Here is a 26118-nt window from a genome sequence, read left to right as displayed (position 1 = left end):
CACTGGAACGCGTTTTAAAGTTTCTATATGGTGTGCGGCATATGGTTTGTTCGACACTTGTGAGGTAGAAGGGAGGTGGGAGAGAGAGAGAGAAGTCACGTAATCTGTGTGTCTCTGCCTTTAGTAAGTAAACTCAAGGGCGGGATCTAGCTCATCTGAGAAGCTTTCGTCGTCAGATCGAATCTCTTCGGAGGACCCATTCTCTGATTGGTCCTTTCCCGTCACAACCACTCCCCAACGACTGGTATATCAAAAGCCGTGGTATGTGATGTCCTGTTTGTGGGAAAACGCACATAAAAGACCACTTGTTTTTAAAGGCGACGCTACACGATACGAGTGGGTCGTACGAGAATAGCCACGAAAATAGCCGATTGTGACAAGACAACTTTACGGTTGCTATACGATCATCTTTAGCCGTAATACTATATGTCAAAATACCAAATGTTTGACAAGTACCAAAGGTTAAATTATGTTTTGTTTAACGACACCACTAGAGCACATTGATTTACTAATCATCGGCTATTGGCTGTCAAACATTTGGCAATTGACATATAGTCTTAGAGAGGAAACCCGCTACAGTGTTTATTAATAGCAAAGGATCGGATCGTTTATATGAATCATCCCACAAACAGGATAGCACATATCACGGACTTTGACATACCAGTCGTGGTGCACTGAGTGGAACGAGAAATAGCCCTTTGGGCCCACTGACGAGGATCGACCCTAGACCGACCGCGCATCAAGCGAGCTCTTTACCACTAGGCTATGTCGATAATCAGAAAAAGTGCTTTTAAAAAGATCACAAAACCAGATAATGACGGAATGACACTAATGGTGTGTGTGTTGAAACACAACGTTCACTTGCTTTTGGCGATTTTTTTCTTTTAAATCGATACAACAGCTTGTCCAATTTCCGTGATATTTTGACGAGACAGAAGGTTTTCATGAAAAAAGCATCTGCTTATTTGTCTTTAGAAAAAAAACTTAATACAATAGCTCATCGTGACTTGGTCTATTAGATCGTCGACATATGCAAGAATAATTGGTTGAGAGGAGATAGAACAGGGATTCGAGTTGCACGCCATCATTAATTTTGCTTTAATATTCATGAATAAATGTGTAACTAATATTGCTGTATTATAAAGTAAGCAAATTTGAAAAAGTTAAAAGAAATGCATTTTAAGCGCACCGTTTATGATTAAATAACATGAAAAAATATCACCATAAGTGGGTACAATAATTTTTAGCGTCATGAAATATAGACAGATAGTTTATTAAAGTCTCACCCCATTATTAACAGAATCAAATTTAGCATTTAAATACAAGCAATATAAATTATAAAATTGTAATGAGCCACTCTATATTGAGTTATGAGAGACTGTTCGCTAAAAGACAAATAAAGTAAACAACCTAGCATAGTACAGTTAAAACAATGGCAGCACAAATAAAACAATAAAGATATATACAGTTAAAATATTATACATAATCATCTCATAGTATATAAAAGGGTGTTTTCGATATTTAAGATCTGAGAAAGTGCTGCCAATGTAAAAAACAAAACAAAGTTCAGCGGGTTTCAAAACTATCTATTAGAATTAGCAAATGTTTGACATCCTTTAGTCTGTTATTAATCAAGGTAATTAATGTAGACTTATCTCGTAACTAAAACAAATTATAGCTGGAATTCCATGCGCATGTGGGGAGGTGTGTGTGTGTGTGTGCGTGTGTGCGTGTGTGCGAGTGTGTGTGTGTGTGAGTGTGTGTGTGTGTGTGTGTGTGTGTGTGTGTGTGTGTGTGCGCGTGTGTGTGTGTGTGTGTGTGTGTGTGCGTGTGTGTGTGTGAGTGTGTGTGTGTCTGTGTGTGTGTGTGTGCGTGTGTGTGTGTGTGTGTGTGTGTGTGTGTGCGTGTGTGTGTGTGTGTGTGTGTGTGCGTGTGTGTGTGAGTGTGTGTGTGCCTGTGTGTGTGTGCGTGTGTGTGTGTGTGTGTGTGTGTGTGTACGTGTGTGTGTGTGTGTGTACGTGTGTGTGTGTGAGTGTGTGTGTGTGTGTCTGTGTGTGTGTGTGTGCGTGTGTGTGTGTGTGTGTGTGTGTGTCTGTGTGTGTGTGTGTGTGTGTGTGTGTGTGTGTGTGAGTGGGTGTGTGTGTGTGTGAGTGTGTGTGTGTGTGTGTGTGAGTGGGTGTGTGTGTGTGTGTGTGTGTGTGTGTTAAAACCACCCCCTTTTAATGAGAACTTCTTTTTTTTCAATAAATTTTCCAAAGGAGGTTGATTCGAACTGGGGCGGGACCTAGCCCAGTGGTAAGGTGCTCGCTCGATGCGCGGTCGGTGTGGGTGTGGGATCGATCCCCGTCGGTAGGCCCATTGGGCTATTTCTCGTTCCAGCCAGTGCACCACGACTGGTATATCAAAGGCCGTGGTATGTACTACCCTGTCTGTGGGATGGTGCATATAAAACATCCCGTGCTGCTAATCGAAAAGAGTAGCCCATGAAGTGGCGACAGTAGGTTTCCTCTCTCAATATCTGTGTGGTCCTCAACCATATGTCTGACGCCATATAACCGTAAACAAAATGTGTTGAGTGCGTCGTTAAATAAAACATTTCTTTCTTTTTTTTCTTTTTTCTTCATAGTCTTCATAAATTCCTGCACAAGCGCCTGATTCAGCCCCCCACCCATACCCATACCCCTACTCATCCCCATCCCCAGTCACCTAAAATCACCCTTTTACCGCCATGGGGCCCCTGGTCAAATATTTGATAATGGTGTTGATCAAGGTGGAAAGGATAGTCCGTGAATCTATCACGGCTAACGATTTCAAGTCTTTTTCTGGGCGCATTCCGGTGCCAATTTGCCAGAACAGTTTCAATAATCGGTTAATGTGCGGCCTGCTTTCTTAAATTAACCTTTCAATTTGTCAACGCAACCAGAAGCATGGATTCAACGGCCGAACAAGACTCAACACACGCGAATGGCATTTACGAGGCACATTTGAATTGAGCTAGATGGTAATGCCACTCGTTTCATAGAGAATGCGATCTTTTTTTTTTCTTCTTTTTTTTTCTTTTTTTTTTTCGCCTTCAAGCAAGACGCGACTTCCGTTTCAGTTTGCACTGTACCAAAATCATCCCTAAGTTCAGAGAGCGAACGTTTCGCTAACGTTCGCGAACTATTTGATTGGTCCTCAACGTGGCCATTTGGTTTAACGTGAAGCGCATAAACCAGTCTAGCTGACGTGTTTCTGCTTGGTCTGGCTGAACGCAGCCCAGATTTCTATATGTTAAAAAGTGCACCGGGAAATATTTACGGAGCAAAAATAGCTGAAGTTGTGATTGGTAGTGATATATGTGACATTGATTAACTTCCTTTTAGTTGAAGTGTATCAGTTTCAAATCAGAGAGATCCACGTCAAATGTTTACGGGGGAAATCCTGAAAGAAAGAAATGTTTTATTTAACGACGCACTCAGCACATTTTATTTACGATTATATGGCGTGAGACATATGGTTACGGACCACACAGATATAGAGAGAGGAAACCCGCTGTCGCCACTTTTGACACAGTCATAGAAATGAAACCCGCTACATTTTTTTTCCATTAGTAGTAAGGGATTTTTTATATGCACCATCCCACAGACAGAATAGTACATACCACGGCCTTTGTTACACCAGTTGTAGAGCACTGGCTGGAACGAGAAATAGCCCAGTGGGGCCACCGACGGGGATCGATCCTAAACCGACCGCGCATCAAGCGAGCGCTTTACCACTGAGCTACATCCCGCTCCGGGAAAAGCCTGACCAACTGTATAAATAAAGGTAAACTTGTAGCGACTGTTATAGCTCTCTAGAGGTTGTGCCACTCCTCTCCCCACACCATCACCACTCCAGATATCGTTCCTAAGGCCCAGGTGTGTTAATATACCATATATACCATCTGTGTGTGTGTGTGTGTCTCTCTCTCTCTCTCTCTCTCTCTCTCTCTCTCTCTCTCCTCTCTCTCTCTCTCTCTCTCTCTCTCTCTCTCTCTCTCTCTCTCTCTCGCTCTCGCTCTCTCTCGAAACTGTTGACATTATCAGAAATGGAGAGTTAATAGGTCCAACGGAACCTGCAATCCATATGTGCAGGAGCGGGATTTAGCTGAGTCGGTTTGAGCGATCGCCTGAAGTGCTTGCGTCGCAAGATCGATCACCTCGGTGGATCCATTCAACTGATTGGGGTTTTTCCCGATCCAACCAGTGCGCCACAACTGGGCAAAGGCTGTGGTATGTTATGTGCTTTCCTGTCTGTGGGAATAGGCATATAAAAGATCCTTTGCTGCTAATGGAAAAATGTAGTGGATTTCCTCTGATGACTGCATGTCAGAATTACGAAATGTTTGACATCCAGTAGCCGATTATTACTCAGTCAATGTGCTCATGTGGTGTCGTTAAACAAAACAAACTTTTAAATCAATGTGCTCTAGTCGTGACCGCTCGTGTGATCAAATGTTTTATTTTGTTGAACGACACCACTAGAGTACATTAATTTATTAATCATCGGCAATTGGATGTCAAATATTTGGTAATTTTAAAATATAGTCTTAGAGAGGAAACCCTCTGCATTTTTCCAACAGGGTAGCGCATACCATGACCTTTGATATACCAATCGCGGAGCACTGGCTGGAACGAGAAATAGCCCAGTGGGTCCACCGACGGGGATCGATTCTAGACCGACTGCGAACCAAGCGAGCGCTTTAGCACTGGGCTACGTCCCGCACGAAACTGAGTTTTGTACAAGCGGGTTTCTTTTCTCTTTGTTTTCTTTTTTCTTTTTTCTTTTTTTCAAATCCGAGTGATCGCTCATATGTAATCAATGCAAATGTAACTCGTTTGGCGCCGTTTTTCAGGAGTCTCGCGTGGCTGAAAGCCTCGATTGTTAAGGCATTTGTCGCAAATTAGACTGGCAATGCGAAACCGATCGGCATATTTTGGCAAATAAAACCTGAAGACGTAAACGTGCTAAACGAACGGAGAGAGGGAACCGTTTCGTTCGTCTGGCACTTCCTGGACGTGCCGATCGGCATGCATGCTGCAATAATCATCTCAGGAAGTACGGTTTCTGATTCGCTTCTGTATTCAAGAGAGATTATTTGGTTACCAAATTCTGTGAAGCATAAGTAGCTGTGTCCCGAGCAACCATTTTTGTCAGTTAAAAACAGGAAGGAAATGTTTTAACGACACACTCAACACATTTTATTTAACGACGCACTCAACACATTTTATTTACGGTTATATGCCCAGATATGTATCTGTGTCTGTCTATGTCCGTGTACATGTCTGTGTCTGCGTGTTCGTTCGTGTCCAGGTGGCCCTTTGTGTATCAAAGGCCGTGATATGTGCTATCCTGTGTGAGATAGTGCATATAAATGATCTCTACCTAAGACTATATGTTAGAATTACCATGTTTGACATCCAATACCCGATGATTAGTAAATCAATGTTCTCTAGTGGTGTCGTTAAAGAAAACAAAAACTTTTTAAGGTGGCCCTTTATTCAGAATGCGTAAATCTGCAAAAATGAAAAATAGAAATGGAATAGAATGGAAATGCAAATGAAAAAATGAAAATGAAATGAAATAAAATGAAATAAAAATGAAATAATGAAAATGAAATAATGAAAATGAAATAAAATGAAATAAAATAAAATGAAATAATGAAATAATGAAATGAAATAAAATATTTATAAAATCTACTTAATTTGAGGAAACATACATGTAACATGGTAGATGGAAAGTAGTATATTAATTTGAAAACAAATTTAAAAAAGCTTTCTTGTCGGATTGGTTATAATTTTCTTTAACATTAAAACTAAATTAGTTAATCTGAAAACAACTTTGAACAAAACCAGTTCTGTTTTTCAGCCCTCGATGTAATCGGCTGAACTATATATTATGTGTAAAAATCTGAAAAGATGAGCCAGTGATTTTAAATTTATTAGTGCCCTACCGGTGCAACCGAAGAGGACTATAGGTTTCATCTCCATCCTTCTGTCAGTCTGTTTGTCTGTCCGTCTGTCCCACATATAGTTTTCCCGGATGTTTTCATCACAATGCCTTGAAAAACTGAGCTAACATTTTGTATATAGCTTTATCATGTTCTGTTGCAGATCAAGTTTGACTTACATGGCGATTTACCCATTTTTCTCAGAGTTATGACCCATGAACTTATTAAATACGAAAATTAGTTTTCCGGATGTTTTGTTCACAATGCCTTGAGATACTGGGCTGACATTTTGTGTATAGCTTTATCTTGTACTGTTACAGATTAAGTTTGACCTTCATGGCGATTTACCCATTTTTCACAGAGTTATGGCCCTTGAATTTAAGAGATACAAACTTTTGTTGGGCCCGGTAGGGTACATGTATTGCTCTAGCAGTACTCTCAGAATGCTTACTTATTTATTTGTTAGTCTAAGTCTTAGTCTTAGTCTTAGTCTTAGTCTACTCTAATTTGCTCTCTGTTCCTGTTCCTGTTCCTGTTCTGTTCTGTTTTTATTTTAATTTATATATGTTTAAAATTCTTTTTCTTCTTCAGAACGATGAATATACAGATTCCTATAGAGTCGTTCCTTGTGGTGCTTCTACTGAAACTAGTACAGACTGAAGGTAAGTAACTTTCATTTTCATACATCATTGTCCGCAACTAGTACAGACTGAAGGTAAGTAACTTTCACTTTAATACATCATTGTCCGCAACTAAAGGCGACACCATACGAAACGAGTGCCTCGTTGAAAATGGGCAGAATTTTGAAAATAGCAATTAGTAAAATAGTTAATAAAATAAATGTTACAAGCCAAAAATAAAAAGAATTGACTGCTCGGCCGAATATTTATATAATTTGGAGCATTTTAGAAGGACAGTCTAAAATTAAATAAGAGAATGAAGAGAGGATCGGACTATTTAATAATAAAAAAAGAGAGTAATTTCGACATACACTTTTGAACGCGGATCTAAAAGTTTAAAGTCCGATCGATATGTCCACGTGAGTGGCCTCGTTAAGGCCGTTTGGGTGTAGTGCTGTGCTGAAATACAGATCTTGAGAAGCCGGATCCGTCTGAACGAGAGAGAGAGAGAGTATCAGACTAGGGTATAGTCCAGTCGTCATGGGTTGGTATAGTGGTGCGGACGGGCCAAACTCCGGAGGATACGAGATGGTATCACTATAAAGCAAGGTAAAGTCTAAAAAAGAGTAGTAGGGGGCGACCCCGCTTCCTATTTCTTCTTAGAGTGGGGCGGTCAATCTTCCAGTGCTGCTAGGACAGGCTCGGACATGTAGAGACTAAACGCGAACAACGTGGCGTTCTGCAGAATGGCCGTCATACGAGTCACGAAAAAACAAGTCAACATAGTCAGACGGAGAAATGACGTGGAGGCGAGGAATCTCGCTAAAAAAGAATCCAATCTAGTGATGCAGACTGTCGAAACGAGAAGCGTTCCAGCGTTCCAGCGTTCAGTCAGTTCCAATGGCCGCATACATCCCAGTAGAAAACTTCATTTCGCTGACAAAAACAACGAAATGAAGGATCCCCAAGTCGAGCTCACGAAAGCACGTGCAGTGTGCACCAGCGAAACAAACACGTCTTACCGCGTGGAGCTCCAGACTTGGGGAGCCCAATGAGAGTGGAGCAAGTTTTCCGAATGCTCGGTGACGTATGAATCCGAAACTTGCCGAAACACTCGTCCGATTTCTAACGAACCAGAGAGCATGTTAATTAGTGCTGGAGTACAACGGGTTTAATGTTACGCCTGATATTTCAATATTTAAACATCGAATCCATTTATAAGCACAGGCTTTCAGTTACCATGTTAATAGCTCTTGATTGAACGACACAGTGTCGTTAAACCAAATTTCATTTTCATTTTGTTTTCTTTCTACAGATAAAAGCACCATTCATGGCCAGTGGTCTGAGTGGAGCGAGTTTTCCGCGTGCTCCGTGACGTGTGGATCCGGAACTTACCGAAGAACACGTCACTGGATGCCGAGCCCTAACGAACCAGCGAGTCTGGTTAATTTTACTTCCACACAGGAACTTCCGTGCAGCTTTAAAGATCACATGCTTTGTCCAGGTTTGTTCATTGATACAGTTAGATAAGTATATCCAGGGGCGAATCCAAGACATGTGGCCATGCCTCCAATCGAACCTTTTTTTTTTCACTGTATTAAATTTGATAAAATCATACATACATACATACATACATACATAGATACATACACAGATACATTCATACATTAATAAATACCGGCCTCGGTGGCGTCGTGGTTAGGCTATCGGTCTACAGGCTGGTAGGTAATGGGTTCGAATCCCAGTCGAGTCATGGGATTTTTAATCCAGATACCGACTCCAAACCCTGAGTGAGTGATCCGCAAGGCTCAGTGGGTAGGTGTAAACCACTTGCACCGACCAGTGATCCATAAATGGTTCAACAAAGGCCATGGTTTGTGCTATCCTGCCTGTGGGAAGCGCAAATAAAAGATCCCTTGCTGCTAATCGGAAAGAGTAGCCCATGTAGTGGCGACAGCGGGTTTCTTCTCAAAACCTGTGTGGTCCTTAACGATATGTCTGACGCCATATAACCGTAAATAAAATGTGTTGAGTGCGTTGTTAAATAAAACATTTCTTTCTTTCTTTCATACATCAATACATACATACATACATACATGGAAACTTCGATAGTTCAGAGCGTATCGTGGTTAGTGTAGCAATATGCGGGCGATTCGGCGCCACAGGTTCGAGTCCCAGCAACGGCATGGGACAATTTGTGAGGCCAGAAAGGATTTAATTATCCCCTGCGCCATTGCGTTAATATCTATGTATATAAGTCAACCTCGACATACATACAATATATAGATATTCATACATCAATACATACATACATAGTGTGGGTTGCCCCCCACAATAGTGGGTTTCCTCCCCCAAATCTAAAATCCTGGCTATGACACGTCAGTGCCTAGACCAGTTAATTTTGCATGGGTGAAACCCTCTTGCAAGTCTGAAACTGTTTCGATTACTTTTGTGAAACTTAAAGGATCGAATATAGTTTACAAATCCAACCTGCAACATAAATACACAGTGTTTTAACAATTTATGTTATATATGTAACCATAATTTAAAATGTGCTGGGATATCCTTAAAGGGCTATGTCAAAGTTGTAATAATGGGTGTTCCCGCAAAAAAAAACAGTTATTAATTTTTGCTTTGAGTTTGAAACATAAAGTTTATACCTTCAGCTATATAAGGGAGAATATTGAAATATGTCATGCACATTAACTAGTGACATCATTGTTTTATGTGTACACATTCAACACATTATTATGGCTATATTTAGCCATAAATTATTCGGGAAACCCCTCTTGTCGTCCAGTATAAGACTTAAAAATATTATTATTGAGTGAATTATTTGTAGTTATTTATTCACAAATAAATGTGAAAATAACAAAATAGTTTAGTTTCACAACTGACATTCCCCTTGCCGAATAACTGCTGTTTAAACTACGTGTACCTTTAACTTCAATCAATCAATCAATCAATCAATCAATCAATCAATCAACCATTTACCCCGTGCTTACATCCACTGAAGGTTCAAATACGACTGTCATGGGCACAATCTGCGAGATTCCTCAGTGAATGTGTTGCAAGACAGTGGGGGTTGGTGGGGGGTAATAAGGCTATGGAATTTACAATTTGAATTAGAAGAGAAAGTTTGTTTTGTTTAACGACACCACTGGAACACATTGATTTATTAATCATCGGCTACTGGATGTCAAAAATTGGTTATTTTTACACATAGTCTTAGAGAGGAAACCCGCTACATTTTTTCATTAGTAGCAATGGATCTTTCATATGCACCATCCCACAGACAGGATAGCAATACCACGGCCTTTGATATGCCAGTCGTGGTAGATTGGCTGGAACGAGTAGAAGAGGAAGATTTGGTTTTAATTCATTGTAATAACTCAATTTACAATTATAATTTAACACACACACACACACCCCCCCCCACCACCACCCCAAGAAAAAAAAGAAAAAAAGAAAAAAAAAACCTACCCCAAAACCCCCCAAAAATAAAACAACAAACAAACAAACAATTTGCATCAGGCCTAAATATGAAATGAATTGGTCGCAACTAGAGCGGACAGCCAAAAGCAAAACATATATATTTGTAGCAGCAGCAGCAGCAGCAGTTTGTAGAAAGTTTAACTTCGTTTTTAGTGGGAATCACCTCGGTGGATCCATTCAGCTGATTGGGGTTTTTCTCGTTCCAACCAATGCACTGGACAAATACCGTGGTATGTGCTTTCCTGTCTGTGCGAAAGTGCATATAAAAGATCCATTGCTACGTTAGGAAAAATGTAGCTGGTTTCCTCTGATGACTACGAGTCAGAATTACCAAATGTTGACATCTAATAGCCGATGATTAACAAATCAATATTCTCTAGTGGTGTCGTTAAACAAAACAAACTTGTTGGTTTTTTCTTTTCTAGTGGAGGGAAGGTGGAGTTACTGGAGTGGCTGGAGCGCGTGCTCACGTGCGTGCGGAGGCGGTACGAAGAAGAGAACACGCACGTGTAACAGTCCTAGGCCGGCGTATGGCGGGAAGGCCTGTGATGGGGAGAACTGGGAGGGAGAGGATTGTAACCAACTCCCCTGTCCTCGTAAGTACCACGTTCAGTCGTAACTTACCTTACCGCAGTCACGGCGGAGAAAGGGAGGGCGCGCGCGTGCACGCTTGTGTGTGTGTGTGTGTGTGTGTGTGTGTGTGTGTGTGTGTGTGTGTGTGTGTGGTGCTCTTACCCCTCCAATAAAAGCGGGTAGGTACTGGGTTCGCATCCTAGTATCGGCTCCCATCCAGTCTGAATTTAATGACAGTGGCGGGTGTAAGATCACTATACTGACTAACCACTATTTCACTGTCATGGACAGACAGCCCAGATAGCTGAGGTGTGTACTTGAACCTTAATTCGATATAAGCGCAAAAATAATTATAATTAAAATGAAATGATATTTTTCTTTTTTTTTCTTTTCTTTTTATCTTCATAAATTAATGTTCAAATCAAGAAAATGTAAATACCATCAATTTGAACTTTTCTAATGCCAAATATATTATATTTTATTTTTTACGGGCTAATTGTTACATAAAACAATGTCTGGAATCGGAAAACCCCCCATAAAATTAAAATACCAGGAATTTGCAATGTTACATAATATAAGAATTGAAATAATTTCTACTCCCTATGTAATACAATTACAACATGTTATTTTTTTCACATATATAAACCTGCATAATGTATTCATCTTGTAAAAAGAGTGTCTTAATGTTTTTTTTATTTAACATGTGCAGTTGATAAATTGTTACTATCGGCGGAAATACAAAAAAACCTCTTTTCAAAATTATTTTTATTTTTTAAATCAGGAAAATTCATGTCGGCAAGCCCGTAAAACATAGAATATAAAATGTCTGGCCTATGATTCGTAGTAATCTGATGCAGACATGCCATGTATACTTGTTGAAAATAGCCCTGATTCCTCTTAAGCGTTTTAGGTCGCGTTTTTATACCCCGTTTCACATGCCGTTTAAACAACCAGCAAACACGTTGCTTTACAGTGCTGCCATTATTGCTGTCCATTTCGGCGGGAAACTCGGACGGATAGCGCTCGCAGTCCATGAATCACGGTCACCGCCCCGTTTTACGAAGCGATCTTAGCGCTAAGATCACCTTAAGTGTATAAGGCAGCTACTAAATTAAGATGATCTTAGCGCTAAGACTCATAGGCGTACGGACTCCCGTTTTTGTTGGGGGGGGGGGGGGGGGGGGGGGGGGGTTGGAGGGGATTAGCCATGATTAATTTTTGCCCGAATTGAATGAAAATGCCCGAATTTGGAAAAGAGCATTTATACATGTATTTTTGACATCCAATAGCCAATGAGTAATAAATCAATGTGCTCTAGTGGTGTCGTTAAACAAAACAAACTTTTACACATGTATTTATATTAGTATTACTGCGAAACAGTTATACAGGGTTTAATACGAATCACTACGCATTTTTACATGGATTGCATTAACTAATATTGTGGTTAGAATGATAGAAATACATGGTGAAAACGTTTCAGGATAGCTAATCCCCCCAATATTTTCTTCATCACCCCCTGCCCCCGTGAAAACCTGCCGTCTGGTTATCGAACACATAGATAATTTTTCTGTCTTCTTTTCTTTCCTTCTTTTTTTCTTTCTCTCTGTCTTTCAGTAGTATTAAATTCTAATCTTATTATTCTCCTACCGATGGTTTTTTCTTTCACAATGCCTCAAGATATTGCGCTGACATTTTGTATATAGCTTTACCACGTACTGTTACAGATCAAGTTTGACATTCATGGCAATTTGCTCATTTTTCACACGGCGTAAAACGCTTTAGCGGAAACAGATCTTAAAGAAAGATTACTTTACATGTACCTTGAAATGTATTGTATTTGCCTTATTTTTTGTTATTGTTTGTACTTTGTTTATCTTTAAAGCATTACCTGCCCACTTCAACGTGTCGGCGTGCACCAAGGAATACTTCATGTGTACAAGTCATAAGATGTGCGTCAAACTAGAAAACTATTGCGATGAGATAGTTCAGTGTCACGATGGCAGTGACGAAGACAGTTGCTATGACAACAATATAAACTCCGTCCGTTACCGATTTTCGAAGGGTGCAAGTGAACGTAAGTGTTTTTACGCTATGCTTGGAAAACTTGTTTGGCATGTTCAGGAAGTCTAATTTAGGATTTTAAGAAGTGATACTATCGCTAAGATCATCTTATAGTCTGTACCATCCTCCTTAAAAAAAAGCCGGCCTCGGTGGTGTCGTGGTTAGGCCATCGGTCTACAGGCTGGTAGGTACTGGGTTCGGATCCCAGTCGAGACATGGGATTTTTAATCCAGATACCGACTCCAAACCCTGAGTGAGTGCTTCGCAAGGCTTAATGGGTAGGTGTAAACCACTTGCACCGACCAGTGATCCATAACTGGTTCAACAAAGGCCATGGTTTGTGCTATCCTGCCTGTGGGAAGCGCAAATAAAAGATCCCTTGCTGCCTGTCGTAAAAGAGTAGCCTATGTGGCTCTAAAAAACAGTGTCAGAATGACCATATGTTTGACGTCCAATAGCCGATGATAAGATAAAAACAGTGTCAGAATGACCATATGTTTGACGTCCAATAGCCGATGATAAGATAAAAAAATCAATGTGCTCTAGTGGCTTCGTTAAATAAAACAAACTTTACTTTTTTTCCTTCAAATTTGTTTGTTTGTTGTTTTTTTGTTGTTTTTTTGTAAATAATTTTGGATTGGTTTGACGTAAGAAGAAACGTAAAAGTTTTTTGGAAATAACAAAAAACTACAATTTTTGTGTGGAATTAATAAAATATTCGGTTTAGAAATGGACTGGTATAGTCTTGCTATATGAAATAACTCTTGATTATTTCCTTGTTGCTCCCTCTGTAGTGAAATTAATCAAATAGACTTATCCCGTATCAAAACTACCAGTCCATAAAACCAAAATGGCGGCCATAACGCTGAAAGCGTCATTTTTTCCACTGTGGTATTTATTACAGTTTTATTTATTTCAGAACCGACTATTTTTTTTAATTGCACACAATAAGGTTTTTTTTTTTTTTTTTTCAAAAACACTTTTACCTTTTTTTCTTACGTCAAACCAAACCGTAATTATTTACCAAAAAACATTTCTGTAGGATGATGGGACGGACTATACGAGCATATTAGATAATTTATAGAGAGTTTAACACTAACATCGATTCATAAAACAAGGCACTGATTACGGCGAAAACCACTCAAATTGTTTTGCGAGTAGACGCCCTTGTAAACTCGTCTATTGGGTGTTCAGAAAAGAGAGCGTTCGCAAACAATTTGACTGGTTGCTATCCTATCACATTCATTTAACGTTATAGGCACCAAAACCAGTCTACCAAGTGACCACTGGCGCTCGCACTTGAACATGCTTTCGGTTTGTTGCAATCCGTCCTATTTTTACCTCTTTTGTCTTGTTTTTTAGTAGTGTATATTTTCAGTAATTAAAATGTTTAGTTATTATTCTAATTTCTTTCAGTTTTAAAATGAACAAAATATATTGTTAGATTTTTTTTTTATAATCCATTCTTCTTCTTCTTCTTCTTCTTCTTCTTCTTCTTCTGTGTTCAATCTTTTACGCCGTCATATCAGTAATCCGGATGTGGCGATGAAATTTGCCGTCTTCCGAAGGTCGTCGACAGGTCCCCGGAGTTTGGTGTTGAGGGACGTTTTTTCCGTCCAAACTTTCTATCGGATTTCGTCTAGGTGCGGGCAGGTTTGTAGAACGTGTTCCGGTGTTTGCTCTTCAGCACCACATTCACATTGGGCCACCTCTGCAAGACCTATCCTTTTCAGGTGCTTCTTTAGGCAATGTCCAGTGTGAAGACGGAAGATTAAAGTTTGTTCTTTTCTGTCTAGTTGGTTAATGCCGTCACAGTCAGGGCTGTATCCACCATTCCCTTTCGCTTTAGGATTGTCTTGGCTTCACTGTATGATATGGAAGAGTTGGGTTGTGGGAGGCAGCTGCCTGCTTTGGCCAATTGGTCGGCCTTTTCGTTGCCTGCAAATCCTACATGTGTAGGGATCACCTTGCAGCTTTGATTAAGAGCAGTTGTGTAAAATCCATTGAAATGAAGTGAGTTTATTAAAGGAATATCCTTGAATTTGTAGCCGGGGCGGGATATAACCCAGTGGTAAAGCGCTTGCTTGATGTCCGGTCGGTCTAGGAGCGATCCCCGTCGATGGGCCATTGGGCTATTTCTTGTTCCAGCCAGTGCACTACGACTGGTATATCAAAAGTCATATACAAAATATCTTGCTACTAATGGAAAAATGTAGCGGGTTTCCTCTCTGAGAATATATGTCAAAATTACCAAATGTTTGACATCCAATAGCCGATGATTAATAAATCAATGTGCTCTAGTGGCGTCGTTAAAAAACCCAGACTTTAACTTGTAGCCAGTGCAACACGTTTCCGACGAACATAGGTTTTTTTTAACGATTACAGTTTTACATTAATTGCATTTTCTAGCGTAGAAGATTAATGTCTGTATTTCCAATATAACTGAATGTTTATTGAGCCTCTTAACTGCATTTCACAATACTTTTGGATGTAGTAAAAGCAAGTGACAAACATAACAACGGCAAGAAATACACTGGATATTAATTTTAAAAGGGCAAGCCCAATTCACAAAACATCGTAAGTTTAACCGGCCTCGGTGGCGTCGTGGTTAGGTCATCGGTCTACAGGCTGGTAGGTACTGGGTTCGGATCCCAGTCGAGGCATGGGATTTTTAATCCAGATACCAACTCCAAACCCTGAGTGAGTGCTCCGCAAGGCTCAATGGGTAGGTGTAAACCACTTGCATCGACCAGTGATCCATAACTGGTTCAACAAAGGCCATGGTTTGTGCTATCCTGCCTGTGGGAAGCGCAAATAAAAGATCCCTTGTTGCTAATCGGAAAGAGTAGCCCATGTAGTGGCGATAGCGGGTTTCCTCTCAAAATCTGTGTGGTCCTTAGCCATATGTCTGACGCCATATAACCGTAAATAAAATGTGTTGAGTGCGTCGTTAAATAAAACATTTCTTTCGTTAGTTTACGTCTACCACTTGCAGTTAAATCGGTCATACGTTTACATGTGTTTGGCATCTATTTCACGAAGAAAATTACATCATTATTGAAAATGGAGCATTTTAAAGACAAAAGAAAATGAAATGTTTGAACTTCAAACTACATTAATTGTACTGTTATTAGTAATAAGAATTGCGGCTTAGTCGTGGATTTACCTTTACGTGGAAAATAAATTTTATAAAACTGGGCCCTGTTCTCTTGGGAAATCCTACAATGGCCACAAATCAGAAATGTCCATTTAAATTAGTATAGGCTGTGGCAGGGCTCGGAACTTAATAATTCGTTACCCACAGCGATTCTGAAAGATTTTTGCCATAGGCAAAATGTTCATCTACGTCAGTTTTAAGCCTGCCTACAGCAGTTTTAAACCAGTAACGTTTGCAAGAAATAAAGACAAAATTAGAAACAAAACATTATTCCTTCGACCAACGGTGTTTATTCAGCGGCAAAAGAAGAAGTTTATTTTGTGTAACGACACCACTAGAGCACATTGATTTATTAACCATCGGCTATTGGATATCAAACATTTGGTAATTTCGATATATAGTCTTAGAGAGGAAACCCACTACATTAGTAGCAAGGGATCTTTTATATGCGCCATACCACGCTATTTGATATACCAGTCGTGGCGCACTGGCTGAAACGAGAAATAGCCCAATAGGCCCGCCGACAAGGATCGATCCCAAATCGACCGCGCATCAAGCTAGCACTTTACCACTGGGCTACCTCCCGCCCGGCTGTCAGCTAAGGTCGAAAACAGAACAAATTGGCAGTTTATGTTGGGTGTGACCCATTGGGTAGATCACTCGCCTGGATAAAGGATCGACACTCCTAAGAATCCTTGATAGATTCATTTTGCTATCTTCCTTCTCAACCAGTTCTCTACGACTGGCATATCAAAGATCGTAAGTGGAAATAAAAATGACGCAAAATGTTATTATTATTTTTTTTTAAATGGTTGTAGCGGCTTTCTCATCTAGCTGTCTAGACAAGCGTCGCGAGTATAATAGTTAAGCCACTGGGGAGTCGTTAACAATTCATTTCTCTCCTTTTTCACGACGAAGGATCATCATGATGACCTTTGAGTATGAAGCTGAGATGTCATGACATGGATTAAAAAAATAAATAATTAGTGGCGGTGGAATCTAGCTGTCGGTATAGCGCTTGTCTGAGGTGCTTAGCGTCAAGGGATCAAATCACCTCATTACACCCATTCTCTGATTGTTTTTTTCCCTGTCCTAACCACGTCACAACTGGTATATCAAATGTTGTGGAATGTGCTGTCTTTTCTGTTGGAAAGTGCATATAAAACATCCCTTGCTGCTAATGGAAAAAAAATGAATGGGTTTCCTATCTAAGACTATGTCAAACTTACCAAATGTTTGACTTCGAATATAGCCGATGATTAATAAATGAATGTGCTCTAGTGGTGTCGTTAAACAAAATAAACTTATTTTCCTTTCTTGGGGTGGACAACTATCCCCATACACGTTGGAAAATGACAGCAACTGTGTGTGGGTATGGGTAATTTTTGGCATGCTTCCATCAAAGAACTGTTCAAGCACGCCTATCGTGGGCACAACCTCTGACTTCACCAGAGAGTTATGTCCGTGACAAGATGACAGCAACTCATCGGGCCAGTTATATTAATTAGCCTTCCAACTGTGGACAGGCCAATACATAATCTTCAAAGTTGGTGGTGAGGTGGGTGACTGCGCCCTCATCCACCTGCTTCCGACACCTAGAACCCCCCCCCCCCCCCCCCCCAAACATTCACTGTAGGTCCGACCCCGATGATGAACATTTATAACTACAAAGATCCAATTGTTAGTCTTATGATCGGCAATTTATGTGAATGGCACACGGCCAACAGCCCGATATAGACAAGTTCTTTAAGACATTTCCGGATAATATCTTTCTGGGGTGTACGTGTACCGAGAAACACCGAAATCAATATTGTGTCTACGCTGCGCAGAAAATGTGTTGTTTATAACGACACCGCCGCGTATTGTTTAACCAGCAGATATTGCGAGTCTTAAATCTTAAAGCGATATACTCTAGTTTACAACAAAAAAAAATGAAAAAAAAAATGGCGTATTTTTCACTATGAGAGCGGCATTGATTGATTGACTATAAACCGGCTTCGGTGGCGTCGTGATTAGGCCATCGGTCTACATGCTGGTAGGTACTGGGTTCGGATCCCAGTCGAAGCATGGGATTTTTAATCCAGATACCGACTCCAAACCCTGAGTGAGTTCTCCGCAAGGCTCAATGGGTAGGTGTAAACCACTTGCACCGACCAGTGATCCATAACTGGTTCAACAAAGGCCATGGTTTGTGCTATCCTGCCTGTGGGAAGCGCAAATAAAAGATCCCTTGCTGCTAATCGGAAAGAGTAGCCCATGTAGTGGCAACAGCGGGTTTCCTCGCAAAATCTGTGTGGTCCTTAACCATATGTCTGACCATATAACCGTAAATAAAATGTGTTGAGTTCGTCGTTAAATAAAACATTTCTTTCTAATTGACTATAAGAGCCGTTTTCATCCGTTCGTATTTGACGGGTCGTAAAGCGCTCGCCTGATGCGCGGTCGGTCTAGGGTCAATCCCCGTCGGTGGGCCCATTGGGCTATTTCTCGTTCTAACCAGTGCATTATTTGATTAAAACTAGTATCATGGTTTAACTGCATATGTACTTCTTTGTTTCTTTTCGTGTATCTCTAGTTTCTTTGAAAATCCTGTTGTATATAATACCCGCTTTCTCTCAAGGGACGGGATGTAGCCCAGTCGTAAAGCGTTCGCTTGATGCGCGGTCGGTCTAGGATCGATCCCCATCGGTGGACACATTTGGCTATTTCTCGTTCCAGCCAGTGCTCCACAACTGGTGTAACAAAGGCCGTGGTATGTACTATCCTGTCTGTGGAATGGTGCATATAAAAGATCCCATGCTGCTAATCGAAAATAGTAGCCCATGAAGTGGCGACAGCGGGTTTCCTCTCAATATCTGTATGGGCCTTAACCATATGTCTGACGCCATATAACCGTAAATACAAAGTTTTGCGTGCGTCGTTAAATAAACCATTTCCTTCTTCTTCTTCTTCTTTCCTTCAGTTTGATTGTTTTGGAAATAACTTTGTATACATGTTTTATATATGCATATAGGTATACATTACTGTTATATTATAATTATGTAACTGTGGCCATTATATTATATTGTGTGTATACAAGAGAGGGCCTAGTGAGTTAGTAAATGTGAGCCCAATGTTTATGGAATAAAATAGGTTTTCAATCAAACCACAAACAACTGTAATAGCTGGGAAATGTTACACTTCCGTTTTACATTTGAAGTGTACTTTGTGCCTTTGAATGAATGAATGAATGAATGTTTAACGACACCCCAGCACGAAAAATACATCGGCTACTGGGTGTCAAACTATGGTAATGCAAACAAATAAAGTGACGATCAACATCAATATAAAAATTCAACAGTTAAAGTAAAACACAGTGTTAAGACTGTGCCTTTGATACACAGTAAGCTTAAGTTAAGTCACGTGATCTAGATTGTGAATGAGAGAAGAACCTCGCTTCCGCCACATAGACTACTCCTGTGTCAAATAGCACCAGTGGAAATTTTTACTTGCACCTTTTTCTAATGCTAGTGTCAGACTATCAACTGTCACGACGACGTTGGCCAACTAGACGGTTGCGCTCAGATTAACAACTAATGGGTTATACGACGAGAATCGAAGTGTAAGAGCGCTCAGACTAGCAACTGCACAGTCGTAGAAGTTGTGACAGCAGAAAGTTGGCCAACCTTGTCGTGGCAGTTGGTAGTCTGAGCCTAGCAAAGAAACGAATATTTCATCATCAATCTTTGATATAATAGTAGCGGAACACAGGCAGAAGCGGGGCGTAACCCAGTGGGACCACTAATGGTGATCGATCCTGCGACCTCTCACACCTCGGGCGGGCGCTCTTCCTCTGAGCTTCCTCCCGCCCCAATGTGTTAGAAGACAACCCCCAGTAATACACTCTGATCAGCGCTTCTACAACAACCGAAAGACAGTGTTAATCGTGTTAATGGATGAGGCCCATTTATGCAGTTCCTGACGACGTCTTTTGAGGGTACAGAGAAAAATCAAAAGATCGATAGAAACAACTGCATTTTCAAAGACAAGTGGCAGTTTGGAAAAAAACTCGCATTATAGTCAATCGAGCGGGGACATTTCTTTGTTGTGTTTTATTTACGATTTTTCTTGATGTTATTACAGGATGCATGTCTCCTGACTGTTTGAGGCAATTTGAGAAATGTTCTTTTAAGGGTGGGTCAGTGGAAGGCTTGGGGTGGTGGTGGTGGTGATGATAGTAGTAGTGATAAAGGAACAGAGTAGGAGTGATTTGTCTAATTAAATATATATATATATATATATATATATATATATATATATATATATATATATACATTGCGGGCGATTGGGTGCCACAGGTTCGGGTCTCGGTAACGGCATGAGGAAATTTGTGAAGGCAATAAAAGATTTTAATATCTCCTGTGCCAGCGCGTCATTGAATATATGTATGTTTAAGTCAAAACCCGACATACATACAATAGAGATATTCAAAATATAAAAATACATACATACATACATGTATACATACATATATATATGTATGTATGTCAAAATAGCTATTTCTCGTTCCAGCCAATTCACCACGACTGGTATATCAAAAGCCGTGGTATGTACTATCCCGTCTGTGGGATGGTGCATATAAAAGATCCCTTGGAAATTGTAGCGGACTTCCTATCTAAGATTATAATTATGTCAAAGTTACGACGACGGGTGCTCTCAGATTAACTTACTAAAGGGCTATACGACGAGAATCGAGTTGGTTGTAAGAGCGCCCAGACTAGCAACTGGACAGTCGTAGAAGTTGTAACAGCAGAAAGTAGGCCAAGTTTATGCTGGCAGTTGGTAGGTCTGTGCCTAGCATAACGCATACTGAAATGAGAATTGCAGGTTGATATATCGTTTATCGTTTCACAAAATTCTGCGTTTGTAATCAAGTAAACATAACTCTGCTTTGCGTTTCTTTTGGTGTTCACTATATAATAACATCTAATTCCCAAGTTACAGTTACTACTGCCGATTTAATCCGTATATTGCCGATATATGACGGAAATCGCCCATGTTTACGGAAATAACAGAAGTAGTGTTATTATGATGATGATGATGATAACGAGTTTAACGTGCCCATATACCACTAGGGTTTCGAACACGTCCATCCGACCTCCGATAAGATCGGTGGCCTGACTCGGGATGTGTGTGTGTGTGTGTGTGGGGGGGGGGGGGGTAGTGTTGAAAATGGGCAGAATTTTGAAAATAGCAATTAGTAAAAAGGTTAATAGAATATTTTAAAAAAAGAAAGAAAAAAATTACAAGCCAAAAATAAAAAGAATTGACTACTCGGCCGAATATTTATATAATTTGGAGCATTTTTGAAGGACAGTCCAAAAATAAATAAGAGAATGAAGAGAGGATCGGACTATTTAATAATATTTTAAGAAAAGTAATTTCGACATAAAATTTTGAACGAAGGTCTAACTGTTTAAAGTCCGATTTATATGTCCACGTGAGTTAGGCCGTTAGGTTGTGGAGGTTGGCCTACGGCGAACTGATGAGCAGAGAACCGGCAAAGGCGGGGATGAAGTGCTTCCATCTCTGGTCGGCGAGGATGGTTATAACACTCCGGTAGTCGTTGCCGAAAAGGGCCTTAACGATCCTGTGGATGGTGTAGCTATCCATCTCTCTAACTAGGACCGCTTGTCGGTAGACTCCTTCTCGGCGCTGAGTTAGTACCAACCTGTCTTGCCGGCTGTAGACTTAATGGTGTGTAGCTCACAAGCGCTTCCATCAGGCAGTTGTTTTAGCTCTGGTTCCACTAGTCCGCCCATCAGTGATGCCGGACCCGAGGTGTCCCCCTGCACGAACTTCAGGAAGCCGGACCTGATTTTCCCGATCTGAACTTTCCAGACGGCTTCCGAATCGAGGGGGACGGTGCCTGTGAAAGTGGAGGCCTTGCCTTGTCAGGCTGGTCGCTCAGCCGAGCGACGGCCTTCCTCTTCGCAACGGCTCCTGCCCGGACCGCCGCCTTCCGAACTGGCAAGACTGGTGTAGGCGGTGGTGTAGAAGTAGATGGAGGTTCGTCTGCGGGCGTCTCGCACATCGGCGCGTTGAGAGCATCCCTCGGTGTTGACGGCGGGTCCGGATGAGCTGGCCCTTTCGTCTTGGGCCGAGCCGGGGGCGGCGACGCAGAAGGGACCGCCGCTGGCGGTTGAGCCGCCAGTTTTGTTCCCCTCGAGCCGCTCCTGGCGCACGTTTCTTCTTCCTCCGTCATCTTCCCTTCCTCTTCTGCGAGTCCGAGTCGCCGTACACCAAAGTCACGGTTGCCCGTGATCCGGTGTACGCGACGCAAAACTCCAGCAGCGATCCAAAGCTTGCAATCAAGCCCCCCAGGTGTGTGGGGGGGGGGGGGGGGGGGGGGGACGTTGGGGGGGGGGAGGGGCGGGGGGGGGGGGGGGGGGGTTGGAGTCGAGAGCACAGGCGACAGCGTCCAGCTTCATCGAGAGTTAGCTTGGAAGTGTGTTATTATGAAAGGTTAGACAACAAAGTATACTGATACAACACGGACATAACAGTATGATATACATATATTGGAACTTTATTACTATTATTAGTAATAGTTGTAGTTGTAGTTGCTGCTGCTGCTGCTGCTGCTGCTGCTGCTGCTGCTGCTGCTATTGGTGTTGTTTTAAAACCTCCTTTAATATTTACCATATATTTACTCTAAGACTGTTTAGATGTTAAAACGCACATCGTAAATCCACTAACAATATTTTCTTTTTGTATCTTTCAGGGTTATATCTCTCTGGTTCATTGCTGGTCGGTACCCTGGTTAGCAAGATTTTACAAGTCTGGCTATAACGATATGACGTGTATGTTATACTTAAAGCGAAAAAACAAAAATGGGTCTCAATCAATTCATAAATCAACGTCGACCAATCGTGAAAGGAGGAATCTTGGAGGTCACAATAAAGTCGGTACATGTATATGGGAAATGACTGATTCGGAGACCTTGGAACAGTGAATGATTCAATGGGCTCAGAATGATGACGGATTTAATGGCCTCAAAACTGAATTATTGAATGATCTCAAATACTGACTGATTTAAGGGCCTTAGAACAGTGACTGATTTAAGGGCCTTAGAACAGTGACTGATTTAGGGGCTTCCCTACAATGATTAATTGAGGGCTTTAGAACAATGGTTTAGAACAATAACTAATTTAATGGCCTCAAAACACTGACTGATTTAAGGGCCTCAAAACACTGACTGATTTAAGGGCCTCAACACTATGACTGATTTAAGGGCCTCAAAACAATGATTGATTTAAGGGCCTCAAAACACAGACTAATTTAATGGCCTCGAAACATTGATTTAATGGCCTCAGAACGATAACTGATTTAAGGGCATCAAAACAGTGACTAGTTTAATGGCCTCAGAACGATGACTGATTTAGAGGCTTCACAACAATAAACAATTCAGGGGCTCCAAAACCCCAATTCGTCTAACTCGGAATACCACTATTTCACTCAAAAACTTAAAATGTGTTACAATGTTACTGATCTGGTGTCACTTGCATTCAAAATCAAATTACATCCCTGCGTTCAGAATCAATGACGTTACAAGACGCTCGCTGTATAGGGTTTTGCATTTCTATTGAATATGACAGAGAGGGAATCAGATAAATTGTCAGCGGGCGATCGTCATACATCTTATATACTGAACGCACCCCTGGGAGTTTGGGCCCTACGTGTTACAGAACGCTATGGTCCCCACATATTATCACACAAAAGTATGGAACAATGATGTAAACAGATACATTTGTGGAACGATGTGAAATGTGTAGTGGAATATATGTGGAATGTGAAGAAGAATGTCTGTGGAAATGAGGAAATGATGTGAAGAGGAAGATTCGTGGAATGTAAATTGTGATATATGGGGAGATAAGACCAGAGTAACAGTTAAGGAATGTATGGAGGGAATTTTTGTGATATTGACTGAACAGAGACATTTGTTGAATGGTGTGAACAGGAATCATTGTGGAATGAATTGAACAGGGACATGTGTGAAAATTAACATTTGTGGATTGACGTGAAAAGGAATATTTGTGGAATTAATTGAACAGGGACATTTGTGAAAATGAACCTCTGTGGAAAGGTGTGATGAAGCTACGCGAATTCTGTACAAGACGGTGGAATCATACAAATGGACAATTCAATTATAATAGTAATGCGTGTACTGAACGTGTGAAAATTTGCACCTCATCCAGTGCTGACATCTGTGATTAATATACGGAATATATTAGAGGGACTGTGGATTTTTGTTGGGGGGGGGGGGGGGGGGGGGGGGGGGGGGGGGGGGGGGTGGGGGGGGGGGGCTGCTGAGTCTTCACAATCATTTTATTCTAATTGTTATTTTAAGCAGGTTTTTGTTTTCTTCTATTAGTGAAGACATCAACACGCGATTTGCTCATAAATGCGAACGGACGTCAAAACCATTGGCACGAGTATGCTCGATTCTATGCACAAAACAGAGTGAAAGGGGTGTTTGGCAAGTCGGCGATTATGTGTCGAGTACAGCAGACCTAACATTCTCTAGAAGACAGTATTCTTCCATTTCGATCTGGAAAAGAACTGACTCTCTAAAGTCGCGGCCTCTCAACTATTCAACGTTAGTCGGTGAACAATACCGCTCCGGCACATCGAAAGGTCAAGGACAGCAGTCTGTTAAGAGCATTAGTTCCGCAGCTACACTATACAGTGCTATATAAAGTTATTAATATATTTATACAGGCAGGTCCATTAAGTATTCGGCGCTGTTTGGCCAAATTTGGCCCAATTTGTTCAAGTTTGTTATTTATTAGTATTATTTTTGTAAACTGTAAAACGCAGATTCAAAAATTAATGTTGGTTCGTATGTATTAGTATTGAAATTCTTGATTTGATTAAATTATATAATTGATCAAGTTATATATTTGATGCGATTGAAACGAATTTTGAAGTTGAATATGTTAATTTGGGTTCACACATATTTAAGATCTATAATAGTTATATATTTGATTTAAATAAAAAGCATTTTGGAGTAGAATGCTTAAAATAAAATTTATTTGTCTTCAGTTGAGAGGTTTTGTATAAAGTACATGGTACGCTAAGCCTAGACGAAAGAATACAGAATTTAAGGATACATAAGCTTGTCCATAAGTTTAGAATAAGCTCTGATGCAAGGTCACACGATAAGTACATGTACTTCGTATTAGCAATTAAGACTTATAACAAGTTGCTTCGACAAAGAGGGAATGTGTAACAGGGTAAAAGTCAAGCGACAATCTTTCTCATGGACATATACCATAGCTTCTGATGACTATGTGTCAGAATTATCAAATGTATGACATCAATAGCTGATGATTAATTACCAGTAATCAAAGTGCTCCAAGAGTGTCGTTAAACAAAACAAACTTTTATACCATAGTTCCACTACTACAGTGGATTCTTTGAGGACTTTCTGTTACACTATAACTAATGAAAATGGCTAAAAAAAAAAAAACTATTAAAAAACTGCAGTTGTGTAAGATTAAGTCTAAAGTGTATTGTTTTGTTATAAAAACCATTAATATACTTCTAAAACAATATTGGGATGAATATACGAAGCCTGTTTTGTTTTGTTTTTTGTTTTGATTTTTCTTAAACGCCAGTGTTCAAGCACTGTAGTAAATGTATACAGTTACACGCGTGGTCAAAAACAGGCTGTGTACATTCGACCTTGCATGAAACCCAAACAAATGAAATTAATAAATTGATGTGGGTAAAATTAATGAAATGTACAACTTTCTATGATTGTCAATATCGTATGAATTGTTCGAAATGTTGCAAACAATCAAATTTGTTTTATGCATTCCATACATGTCGTACATGTGTATATAATACATATTTTTGCCAACTAATTGTAAATAAATACATGTCTAGCATTTGTATATATTTGAAATCAATATGCTCTAGTGGTGTCGTTAAACAAAACAAACTTTAACGTTTATATATATTTTGAGTTAATGTGTAATGCAGATCTCTGTAAACGCTCATAAATCAGAATGACAAAACCGTTATCATATTCAAAATTCATATCTCTGCACAAAGCAGAGTGCAAGAGGAGTTCAGTCTAATAACATTACACGAATCATACCGCGGACATACGACGGTGGAACTATGTGTTCAGTTTTGATCGATCGAGGGTTATGGAAGAACAGTTAGTCGACAGAGATGGTTACGGTAACCATTTA

At 40.5% G+C, this 26118-nt stretch overlaps 1 protein-coding gene across 3 annotated transcripts in view; it reads left to right on the top strand.

Moving 5' to 3' along the window:
* LOC121371550 (A disintegrin and metalloproteinase with thrombospondin motifs adt-1-like) overlaps nt 1-25491 on the top strand; it is a 99963-nt gene extending 74472 nt beyond the window's left edge. For all 3 annotated transcript variants that reach the window (XM_041497534.1, XM_041497542.1, XM_041497551.1), the window contains 5 exons: nt 6563-6633; nt 7907-8095; nt 10512-10682; nt 12542-12733; nt 22641-25491. In XM_041497534.1, coding sequence (XP_041353468.1) covers nt 6567-6633; nt 7907-8095; nt 10512-10682; nt 12542-12733; nt 22641-22708 — 687 coding nt within the window. In that variant the 5' untranslated portion in view covers nt 6563-6566 and the 3' untranslated portion in view covers nt 22709-25491. The remainder of the gene's footprint in view (nt 1-6562; nt 6634-7906; nt 8096-10511; nt 10683-12541; nt 12734-22640) is intronic.
* The last annotated feature ends 627 nt before the right edge of the window (nt 25492-26118 follow it).

The sequence above is a fragment of the Gigantopelta aegis genome, chromosome 1, assembly GCF_016097555.1.
Source record: "Gigantopelta aegis isolate Gae_Host chromosome 1, Gae_host_genome, whole genome shotgun sequence".
NCBI lineage: Eukaryota > Metazoa > Mollusca > Gastropoda > Neomphalida > Peltospiridae > Gigantopelta > Gigantopelta aegis.
Note: the sequence above shows the minus strand (reverse complement) of the source record. Positions and strands in the feature narration are given on the sequence as shown.